The sequence below is a fragment of the Oncorhynchus gorbuscha genome, linkage group LG05, assembly GCF_021184085.1.
Source record: "Oncorhynchus gorbuscha isolate QuinsamMale2020 ecotype Even-year linkage group LG05, OgorEven_v1.0, whole genome shotgun sequence".
In the NCBI taxonomy this organism is placed as follows: Eukaryota; Metazoa; Chordata; class Actinopteri; order Salmoniformes; family Salmonidae; genus Oncorhynchus; species Oncorhynchus gorbuscha.
Genome location: NC_060177.1, coordinates 25,020,358 through 25,031,808, shown reverse-complemented (window position 1 = coordinate 25,031,808; position 11,451 = coordinate 25,020,358). Strand labels below are relative to the sequence as shown.

At 44.9% G+C, this 11,451-nt stretch overlaps 1 protein-coding gene across 1 annotated transcript; it reads right to left on the bottom strand.

Annotated features, from left to right (window-relative positions):
* Window positions 1–572: 572 nt before the first annotated feature.
* On the bottom strand, window positions 573–9,652 carry LOC124035733 (ataxin-1-like). Its single transcript, XM_046349350.1, has 2 exons — window positions 8,773–9,652; window positions 573–8,264 (listed from the first exon to the last, which is right to left on the bottom strand). Exons 1-2 carry the CDS (start codon window positions 9,517–9,519, stop codon window positions 6,849–6,851), a joined length of 2,163 nt encoding a protein of 720 aa, XP_046205306.1. The 5' UTR covers window positions 9,520–9,652; the 3' UTR covers window positions 573–6,848.
* Between the last annotated feature and the right edge of the window lie 1,799 nt (window positions 9,653–11,451).

Genomic DNA, 11,451 nt, shown 5'->3' with positions numbered 1-11,451 from the left:
AATACTATGCTAGTTCTGTTGTCACAATTCTCAGAATGGTACTTTTACGGCAGCTGTTCTGCTACTGGATTAACAGATGTACAGATCATATTAGAAAGCAGGAATAGAATGTGGAAATAAACATTGACACCCGCGCTGTGTGTAAATTCAATCTCTCTTCTCTTTCAGTTCACCCTATGCTCCAGTCAGCAAATAAAGCATGCCACTCAAATGGACTGGCTCTTTCCAGGCCACAATGGCCTCTCTATTCATGGCAGACACAGACAGTGTAATAAGCCTCTATAACACCTAGACAGTAGTGCTGTCCAATGCGAACTCTGGGGTGTGAACAGAGCAGGAACATGGAATGAAAGGAATATCACTGGTGTATTGTTCTGTAGTTAAACAACTCTAGGTAATTCAGACATAATCCTGAAACTCAAGTTTGACCTTTGTGGTTATTAAATCATTGATAACCCAAAGCTGCAGATGAGATGGTTTATGACCCTGGAACTAGCTCCAGAACCCACATATCTCTCCATGTGGACCAGTCAAAGAAGAGATCAAATAAAACACAACTCTGGACATAGGGTAATAGTAAGTATATATATATATTATTGTGTTTACTTAACAAACATGATAAATGCAATGTCTCCAAGAAGTTAGCTGTAACAATAAAAATACAATATCTTTGTGTCCTTAAGTACATAGAATTAAAACAGCAAAACAAAAACAAAACAGCCTTAAGTAGTTCACAGCGGTACAAATATACAGTACAAATCTATTTTATTCAAAAAGGGTACAAATAAAAAAACGCAACAAAATATAGTTATTAATGCTTTGTAAAGTTCAGGTAGGTGTAGGGTACTGTACTCTAAGGGAGCACTTTGGATAGACAACTAAGGCTTTTGATACGAATCAATACATATTGGTACGGCCATACGATATTAAAACTCACTATACAAAAGTTTATACAACCTGGATTATATTTGAGGATTGAATATTACATACATCATTGCATATATTTTGCAGATTTTATACTTTAAAAAAAGATGCTGTTTCTTTTAAAACTAGTCAAATGTCACGTAAAAAGCAGTAACTTTAGTGCCAAAATACAAATGTAAAATCTGAAAATACCCAATGACTCCATTAACTTTTAACCATTCTCATCTTCCTGATTTAATTCTGCATCTCTAGTGCCTGGCAACAACACCATCCCATCCAGTCTATTTACCTCAGTCATACAAGATCAGACCAACAGGGCTACTTTATACAGGGGTCATAAAGCCTTTTTCCATAATCACGAAAACAAAAACAGACCATACAGTTACCAATAAAGGAAAGTTGTCACTGGTTTGAAAAGCCTCACATTCTCTCCCAAGTAGATCAGACAGGACCAGAACAAAAATACATTGAGCACAACCTCTCACCTTCAGGGACCTACTCCCAACATGCACTCACATTAACAACAGAGGGTGGTGTGTGTGTGTGTGTGTGTGTGTGTGTGTGTGTGTGTGTGTGTGTGTGTGTGTGTGTGTGTGTGTGTGTGAAAACAACAACAGTGAGTCAGTTACTGGTCCAGCTTTCAAGCAGCGATAGGGACTCACCCTAACATGATCTCTCACTGTAACCTCTCCCTATCCGGAGATACAGTCCATCCCCAAATGCCTTTCTGCTTATGAATAAAACACCAGGAGAGCCAAGAGGGTCAATACAACAAGAGTGAACTGATCCACCTTTGCAGCTACAGAAAAACAGGGAAACTGGGTCACTTATTAGCATCATTCCATTAACACATTGTACAGATCTTAAGGCATTATTGACAAGCTTGATAATAGCCATACAAAACATTCTCTACAAACATGCACAACTGACAAGTGAATGTTTCATTGGGTTTTGTGTTTAGCGCTAATAATTAAAAACTTCAATTAACTAACCGTTAATTTTATAATACTATAAAGGATGGCAAATTAGTGCAATTTTCTTTGACTATGTAATAAGAAGAGTGAGGTCAAAAACGTACAGGTCAAATGTTTTCCCTTTTCTTACGATGGTTAGAGTCAAGAGAAGAACCTAGAAAACAGCTGAAGTAGCACTTTCACGCTCCGAGCAGAAGTCTGAGAACGATGCTAGTCTGAGTGTAACAGATGGCGTGCTGCTAATGTGCCTGTCCACCCGACTGTCTGCTGAGAGTCAGAGTGGTCATATGCAGCCACTGCCTCATACCGTGTTCAAGACAGAGAGGAAGAGGTAAATAAACAAGAGGCACTGCGTTGCACCTAGAATGGTTGTCCCAGACCAGAATACTGTGTTTGATACACGTGTGGCAAGGCAAGGGGAGGAGGAGGTGGTAGGACACAGAAGTTCTGTATGTTAATAATATTTTACTGAAGTAAGAATATCTGGAGGATAGAGTGTGTTGATGAGCAGTGGGGTGTTCCAGGAAGTAGGATCATTACCTCAGCCAGGTAACTTTGATAAACAGTAAAATACATCTGATTTTTATTTAGAAAACTAAAACCGAATATGGATTGTTGGTTGTCAAGTCAATTATACCATTACAAATTTCAAAGTTCACATTTCTAGAAAAAAATGCAGTTCTTCCTGTTTTTTGGGGGACTGTTAGCTGGCTAACTCATTGATCCTGCTTTCTAGAAGAGCCCCCAGGGAGGTGGGACATGAGATGCAACCCCATTCACAAAACATTTGACAACAGTGCACAGACACAGGCAGGCTGTTGACAGCATCCTTTTTCAGAGCATCTGCACTCTCCACACCATCTCCTATAAAATGTGAGACAGGCCCAGCTGAGAGCCCTTGGTAAGGCAGTACATTTTGGAGAGTAAAAGTTCACCAAAGAGAAGACTCTGACCCCACAGGGCTGAATACACACCGTAACATCCATACCATATCTAACCAAGGGATTGCTACATGTGACCAAGAGAGATCGTAAGGCCAAAATCTAACTGGATATGACAGATTTACATACAAATTTGAGTTCCACATGCATACCCATCTCTGGTCATGATTTAGCCTGTACTACCTGGCAGCGGAAGGTGGAGGTAATAGTCTGAGCTGACTGGAACAAAACACTGTGCTGAACTTAGGTTAGTGACAACTAAGGGTCTGAACTAAAACAACCAAACAAAAACAAAATAAATCCACTATATTCAGACACCCAATGGTGGGCAATGATAAGCTATAGTACTCAGAGAGATCAGTGTACAATGACTGCATCAGCCACCTTCTTACATACATGACAAACCTGTCCTACCCCGTAGTAGGTACACTTGGTCACTGAAGAGCAGAATAATTCAGAGTTTACTGCATAGCACATCCTTAAACTACATGACATATTTTTAGGTATTCTGTTTAACTGTATTGCTTATAGCATAAAAAAATGTAACAAACGTAAATTATTGTAAAAAATAAATTAATAAGTATTGAGCGGTTTATGACTAAATGTCTACTGCTCCACTGTGGAAAATCATCCAGCTCATCTCTGTATGGCATTTAACCACTACCGTATTTAAAAACATTTATATTTCAACAAAATTACAGATTGGTTGTTATGACTGTATCAAATGGCATGTGACTCTGCCCTGATCAGGCCTAACGGACCGCCCCCTCTCCTTCAGGAACATTCTCTCATGGCTTGTTGTCAAAGACTGTCTGAGGTTTTATCCTCAGTGAACCGTGTGTCCTTGGAGGCTCCACTCAACAGAAATGTTCTGGAGGCAGTAGGGTGGTGGGGTTGGAAGGGGTGTATGAACTAGATTTGACACTGCAGTCTATAAATAGCGTGGATGAGGGACTCAAGTCCGTTAGAAGGCATTGGATGTCACCACACACAATCACCAGTCTTCACCTCAGAGCTCAAAGCCCAGGATACAAGGACAGACAGGCCAGCAGATAGATGCTCTAACACACAGTTACCTTCTCACACAGTATCGGTGAGCATGGGATATTAATGCTTGGATCTGTGTTGGAGCACATCATGTGACACAGGTGATATCAAAACAAATACACATTATTTGCAGACAAGGACTATCGGTTCAGAAGTGACCAGACACATTAAAACTAGACATAACTGAGGTGAAATGTCTTTCTGACAAGAGGATTAACAGTGAAGACATTTTAGAAGACCAAAAGAAAAACGGAATTACCTTAAGCTAAGTGGAATGTCTGCTTTATGGAATGACATATCAAACTAAATGTCTGTCTGCTTTATGGAATGACATATCAAACTAAATGTCTGTCTGCTTTATGGAATGACATATCAAACTAAATGTCTGTCTGCTTTATGGAATGACATATCAAACTAAATGTCTGTCTGCTTTATGGAATGACATATCAAACTAAATGTCTGTCTGCTTTATGGAATGACATATCAAACTAAATGTCTGTCTGCTTTATGGAATGACATATCAAACTAAATGTCTGTGTGATTGCTGAATCTGCTCTAATTGCACTTCATCTTGATTTCATCCACTTGAAGTTTCTGTGACTAAAATCTGTGTCCGAAAAAGGAAACTGCAGCATTTTTTCTTGGCTAATTTGTAAACAGTGTCAACCATGCAAGTCAGTTTCTCTATTGCCAAAACTACCTTAAGAACACTTCAACAAAAATGTAATAGCTACAAAAACATTTTCCCTTCATAAAAAATAAAAAAAAGAAACTATTTGTGATTCCCATTACAAGGTCAATGTGAATCAACAGGTGAAGTTTTCTATGTGCAATACAAGACAATCTTAAGGTCCACTGGAAATAATATTGCCATGGACAGAATAAAACAATTTGACATGTACACAAGTAGATTAAAAGACAATGGAGAGGACAAAACAGAGGAGAGTTAAGATGCTCACCACTGATTTGGAGTCAAGCCTCTCTTGGAGATGCACTTGAATAAAACCATATAGGGTAACTATATAAAACCATAATGAATACTATCAGTGAGGATCAGAGCCCGAACCTCCAGTCCATCAAAAAGGAGACTATTCTCTTCAGAATAAATGCCTGGTTTTTGAAATAAAAATCATTTCAAAAGGCATGCTTTGATTGTGAATCTGTAATAACAAAGATCAAAACATTTCAGAGCCAAATTGTGCATCACCTTTGAAAAGCAGGAACGTTTCAGGTCAGGGTTAAAGATAGTATTAGGTCTGATACACAAGCTGTATATTTATATAAAAACAATAACAAAATATACAGAAAACCCCAAATAAACAGAAAATACACTATTGCTTTCATTTTGGTAACTGAGCAAGGATTGACTGGTCTCATATACCCATTTCACACAGTCGTGTAAGCTGACCTGGCCAGATAACATATGTAGTGCCATCCTGCTTTTAAACGAGCAGAGGCACATAGTTTAGCTAGCCATGAACAACCTAGAACAGGCTGGAAAAAAGCAGGGTAACCTTAAACCAATTATATTCACTGGAAAGCAAGCCAAAAGATCCCCCCCAGTTTGTGTTGGGACAATAGTGTGAAAAAGGTATGAAGCAGGGCCAACTCAATCCCCTCCAACACACACAGGATTCCCCCTCATAGGCCCAGGGGCTGCTGTACTGAGAGAGACAAATTGACTCTATGGAGAGGTTTCACTCTCTCAGCCAGTACTGCTCCATGCAGGCATCAATCCCACAGGTGACATTGGTGGAGACCAGCCCGTGCCTCCAGTAGTGGTGTCTACTAATACAATGACAGTAAACAGTCACCATTCAGAGGAATGCTGAGAAGTGTAGCAGGCAGGGAGGGCTGCAGTCGGGAAGATGAGTGTTGTGGTCACTATGATAATCACTAGGATACTGGAATGCATGATCTCTTTTGGTTTCTTTCGAAAGGAAAACTGGCATGTAACCGTGGCACAAAATGGGGTTGGGGTGTAAAATTAAAAATGCGGAAGTGTGGTTTGTGCATTACGAAAGGAGTGAGCGGTTTCCTAGGTTCTGATTGGTTGATTGAAGGAGCTGATTGAAAGACCTCTAAGGCTGCCTACCCTCCTCTCAGACCCTCTCTCGGCAGACTGGGCCCTACGAGGAGAGGCAGGGAGACGAGGGAGAGTGTCTGTGCTTTGGTAGAAGTCCTCTGCTCCTACTAGAGAAGCACACAAAGTGACGATGACACGTCAAGAGTCTGCATCAAGAGAACCAATATCATTGGAGGGAAAAGCATCTATGTGCCGATGGCAGCAATTCAGCTCCGCAAGTGCACCTTTAGTCTTTTTTTCTTTTTGGAGAACGCTTTTGAAGGTAACAGACCAAAATAGAAATGTGGGGGAGACAGAGCATAATAGGATAGCTATGTTCTTGTCACTGTCAGACCCGGTGTCTGTTTACCAGACATGGGCTACATATTCTCCACAGTCTTGGGTTTCCAGAGATGGTTTGGTCAAAGAAGAGAGAACGTCCAGTGAATGCGATCACCTGTGATAAGGATGGTTCTGAGGGTTGATTCACCTGTGATAAGGATGGTTCTGAGAGTTGGTTCACCTCTGATAAGGATGGTTCTGAGGGGTTGGTAGGGATGAAGGAAGATGCAGTCTGAGGACTTTGGTAGGCGATTCACCAGCTACATACACTCCCTGCTTCTGCATCCGCTCCCTGTCAGCCTGGGAGAGCAGAGACCCAATCTCCTGATCACTGGACCAGGAGCTGTCCTGACCGACTGACTACTAAATAGAGCGGACCTGACCAGACACCAGACCAGGTAATTCCTCTGAAAACAAAGAGCTTGTAATCTTATTAGGTGTGCAAAATATTAAACATTCTGAGGCTACATTTCCACTATTTACCCCCTTTCTCCCTCTCTGATGCTTTCGCTCCTCTGACTGTCTCTTCTGTGGTGTGGACTGCTGTGGTTGGTGCTACTTCCCAGCGTTAGAGCGCCCCTCAATGGACAGTTTGACCTCCTGTGGGATGAAGGAGGGTCGAGAGGAGCCCAACTGAGGGTGCGCCCCTTCCTCCACCTTCATGCATCTCTGAAGGCCGGGGGCGGACCAGCGCCTCTGAGATGTGCTCAACACTGTCGACACCACTCCCACCCCCGCCCCTGGACGAGCAGAACCCTCCGTGTGCAAATAGTAACTGCTCTGGCTCCTAGTTTGCTCTGCTGAAGTCCTATTTGGTCTGGTAGGCATCTCACTCTGCCCAACACCCCCTAGTTGCATGGGCTCCTCTTTATCCCCCCTCTCCCTCTCTCTGTGGACGCGTTCCATCCTGAAGTGAGGCTGTGGCCTGGGCTGCTGGGGGGCAGGGGGCCCCATGGGCTGGCCGATGGCCCCTGATGTGGAGTTGGCTTTGGTGGAAGTCCTGGCTTGGGTCTGCTGCTGCTGTTGTTGTTGTTGTTGTTGCTGCTGTTGTTGCTGCAGGGGCTGTTTCTGTTGCTGGGGCGGCTGCTGCAGAGTGATGGACACACACACGTCTCCTACCTGCAGGTGGTGGCAGGCCAGGCCATAGAGCTGGGCCGTGCGCTCTGGGCTGCAGGAGGACCAGCCCTGGCCAAACACAAAGAAGGGGTGTTCCGGGGGCACGTCGATGGTCACCTTGCTCTGCTGCTCGCCAACTGTGAAGTGCAGCACCACCAGGCCGGGTCTCTGCTGGCTGGTCCTGATGTCCACCACCATGCTGGAGTCGATCTTCAGCCCCCCGCTCACCTCAGCACTCCGCACAAAGTCCTGAGTCTGTAGGTCCTCCACACGCTTCAGCTCCCCTGTGGCCAGCTGGATGATGGCCCCCTTCATGAAATGGGAGGGATTGGAGGGGGCAGGGGTGGGCGCCGGGGCCTGCGTGAGGGCTGCCGTGACTGGGACAGAAAAAGGCTGCTGGGGGTGCTGCTCCACGGCAGCCAGCTCCACCACAGCCCTGTCTGGGAGGCACACTCTGGCTGGAGATTCAGAGGCTTTAGAGTAGGGGGTGGGGGAGGCCATGGTGACAGCAGAGGTGTCATCATTGGTTTGGCTGGGGTAGTGCTGGGGTGGCTGTTGATGTTGGTGGGGGAGGTGGTGATAATCTAAGGGCACCAGGACTGTCTGTCCATTGGCCAAGATGACAGCGTGGCCTGGCTGCCCTGCCTGCTGTTGATGGGCAATCACTCGGGGGTCTCCATACACCGCAGGGTGGATCGTGTACCCTGTCCGGCCAGCACTCTCCCCTGCCTCCCCATGAGCCTCTCTGCCTCTCTGAGAGCCCTGGGATAGGTTCAGGGGACCAAAGGACACCTCTTTGCGGCCTCCACTCACACCTTGGACAGGAGAGGCTAGGCGACCAACGACCTGCTGAACCTTGAGGATGACAAAAGATTCATCTTATTAACACATTTCAATCAATCAACCTTTTTATCTTTAAATGTAATAGATTGTTGTGTCTGAGAAAAAGGGAAAGAAAGACTTAAGTTTTGTCCTCTTGTACCTCCTCTCAACCACCATTATTAAGCCTCAGAAAGCAGTGGTTTCCTATCAACTCTAGTCGAGACCACAAACCAGAGCATTTTTAGTCTTTCCTAGAAGCAGCAGGCAGTGTGTGGATGTGACTGGTTGCCCAATGATCAGCACACACTCAACAAAGTAATAAAGGAAGGAAGTGGAGGGGAACATGGATATTGTGCCACAGCAGACACTATAAAAAGTCATGTGCACTAAATAAAATCAGAATTTTGGACAATTCATATCAAAACTCCTTATTCGAAAATTGAAAATAAAACATTTATCTGACTTATGGAGTAGATTTGAAATAAATTTAAATGAGTAAATACATGCGTGTAAGTAATTACAACAAAAGCTCAAGTCTTACCTCCAGGTCAGTGTCTGGGGTGCTGCGCTGCCCAGGCGAAGCCCTCTCGTCCAGCCTGCGGCTCTTCAGGCTTCTGTCCTGTGCATGCTCCAGTGCTGCAGATGCTGCCTGCAGCAGCCGTGCATTCCTGGCATTGTAGACTGAGTCCTGGAGCATTTCCCTGGCAGCCTGCTCCCTCTCCCCTCCATTCACCTCCCTATGCCCGTCTGTCTCCTGCTCCCCGCTGTAGGGGTCCCAGGGGGCAGGTGCAGCCCTGGTTCCCCGAGAGTGGTAAAAGACTGGCACTCCCCGAGGACTGAGCTCTGCGGCAGGCAGCGCACCCAGGTGCTGCTGGTGCTGGTGCTGGGCAGCCTGCTCCGAGGTCAGCATCAGCGGGACTCCTCCGGATGAACCCACTTTGGCAAAGGCATGGGCAGATACATGGGTCTGGGTAGGAGGGGAGACCACCCCCTCCTGGATGACTGACTGGTAGGGGACCAGGTGGGGCTGGGAGAGGGTGCCCGAGGGAGAGATCAGGGAGCTGGGGACAAAGCCAGGGGGGACTGCATAAGGGACTGCACCGTATGGGGAGACAAACTGGAAAGAGGAGTGGGGGATCTGGGCATAGCCTAGAGGGGGATAGGAGATCCCTGGATGATGCTGTAGGAGAGATGAGGGGACAGTGTAAGCTGGAGAGATATGGCTTAATACTGGGTGTAGATTGGTCTGGGAGTAGGAGACAGAGGGGAGAGCCACCCTATAGAGCATGCTGTACTGGTCAACGGGCAGCCCTTGGAGGCCCTCAGCACTCTCTACTCCATAGTGTAGACCAGGCTGGGCACGCAGCCACTCTTCTGCTGTGCCTCCTCCCTGAGTGTCACTACTGACCCCTGAGCTCTGAGTGGCCACTTCCCCCCCTCCTCCTCCCCCCACCCCACTTCCTGCCCCTCCTCCCGCACTACTACTACTGGTGCTGTTGTTGAGATCCCTCTTCTTGGGAGGCAGGCACTCCTGATTGCGCTCGTGACCTGGCTTCATGGCGGTGCCCTGTAGTCTTGTCTGGGCTTGAAAGGCTCTTTATTGTGCAGCACGGGGAGTGGAGCCTGTCATCCAGGCAATCAGCACCACAGGAACCAGCTCTGAGAACCTGAAGCTGACCTCGTCCACCGTCTCACCTAGAAACACAGAGAGAGACTGTGACCAGCCGTCAGACGACCCCAAGGATTCACCTTAACATACTACATCAACACATACTGGACCCACGTCACAAGCCAGGCTTAGAGTGCCAAGATGTTTGAGAGAGAAAGTAGATGAAAGGAAACTTGTGTTTCCAGACCTAGGCACAGGAGATCCACAAAATGGACACAAACAAACCAAATTAACTGAATTTCAGTTAAAGATGCACCATGCGGAAATCGCTCCGCCACTTCCTGGTTGCTAAAATTCTAATAGTTTGCCTGATTTCAGTTTGGTGACATAACATGCAAGTATAGTTTAGAGAATCACTATCTTCTAACCGCTTTGAAGTATAGTTTCTATAAGCAAAATTATAATATGCAAAAACAAAAAACTTTAGGGATGATAAAGCATTACAAGCATTTCTCTATACTTGCAATAACATCTGCTAACCATAACATTGACCAATAACATTGGATTTGACTAGAAATAGCACACATAGAACACATCTACCTCTTAGACTTGCTTTAAATGAGAATCACAGATCTATATCACACTTCTAAATGAATTTGGTCAGGTCACCCAAAAAGTTACATATTGCAGCTTTTAACTCTGGATATTATTTCCTTGAATAATTAGGCCTCTGTGTGATGACAGGAGGTGAGAAAACCAACAGCACCATAACGATTAGGCACACACTTCAGCTCTTTTTATGGCCTGTGCCATATTGCTTTCTCCACATGGCAACAAGTTGTTACTTGCTGAACTGTATGGCATAGTGAATGACAGCACACAAGAGATAGGGAGAGTGAGTAGGAGAGTAATGGAGAGACTTCTCTACACCTCAGCTGCCGCAACCAGAAATTCTTTCAGATTATTCAGAACCCTTTTTTCAGCTTGCCTAATTATATTGTCTCGTCCCATGACACTGCTGTGTATTTTCTCCACAGTCAATTGGGTTATTAGTTGGAAGCCATGGGAGGGAAACGTACAGGTGAAGACAGATTTGAGGCTGTTAAAACACCCAGGCATGCACAAACACTTACACAACAACCCTCTTCCACCCACACATATCCTCCCATTCTTTATAAAACCTTATATAAACGTCTTAAATGACCCACATTCAAATCACATGGCTCACTTTCTACGTGCAGAGGAGCGAAAGACAGCAGGGTGCTTGATATTTTCATCAATTTAGTGCTAACATTTCCCCCGAATATAGTCTATATGTCCATTAAGAAATGTTGCGTTATTCGCTACAGTAGGCCTATTTGGTGAAATATGCTGTTTTCATCTTCTTTGAATAGGAGCAATGCTCCAAAGCATAGATAATGTTTTTGTTATTCGCAACGTAGAACATTGGACAAACTGCACTATCTGATATCAAATTGATTAAGCTCTCTTGCTAGTTCTCTGGCTAAAACTGAAATTTGAGTTTGGATGAGTGTCAAAAGTAGCAATCTGGTTGGGTGTTTCCTCATGTCATTCATACAAGATTGAGAATACTCATTATCAAATAATTGG

What these genes read in the sequence shown, in the direction of transcription:
- LOC124035733 (XM_046349350.1), bottom strand. Translation starts at nt 9,519, where the DNA reads ATGCTCTATAGGGTGGCTCTCCCCTCTGTCTCCTACTCCCAGACCAAT. An exon ending in CCCCAGACACTGACCTGGAG is followed by an intron (nt 8,265 to 8,772) that starts GTAAGACTTGAG and finishes GTCATCCTCAAG; the next exon opens with GTTCAGCAGGTCGTTGGTCG.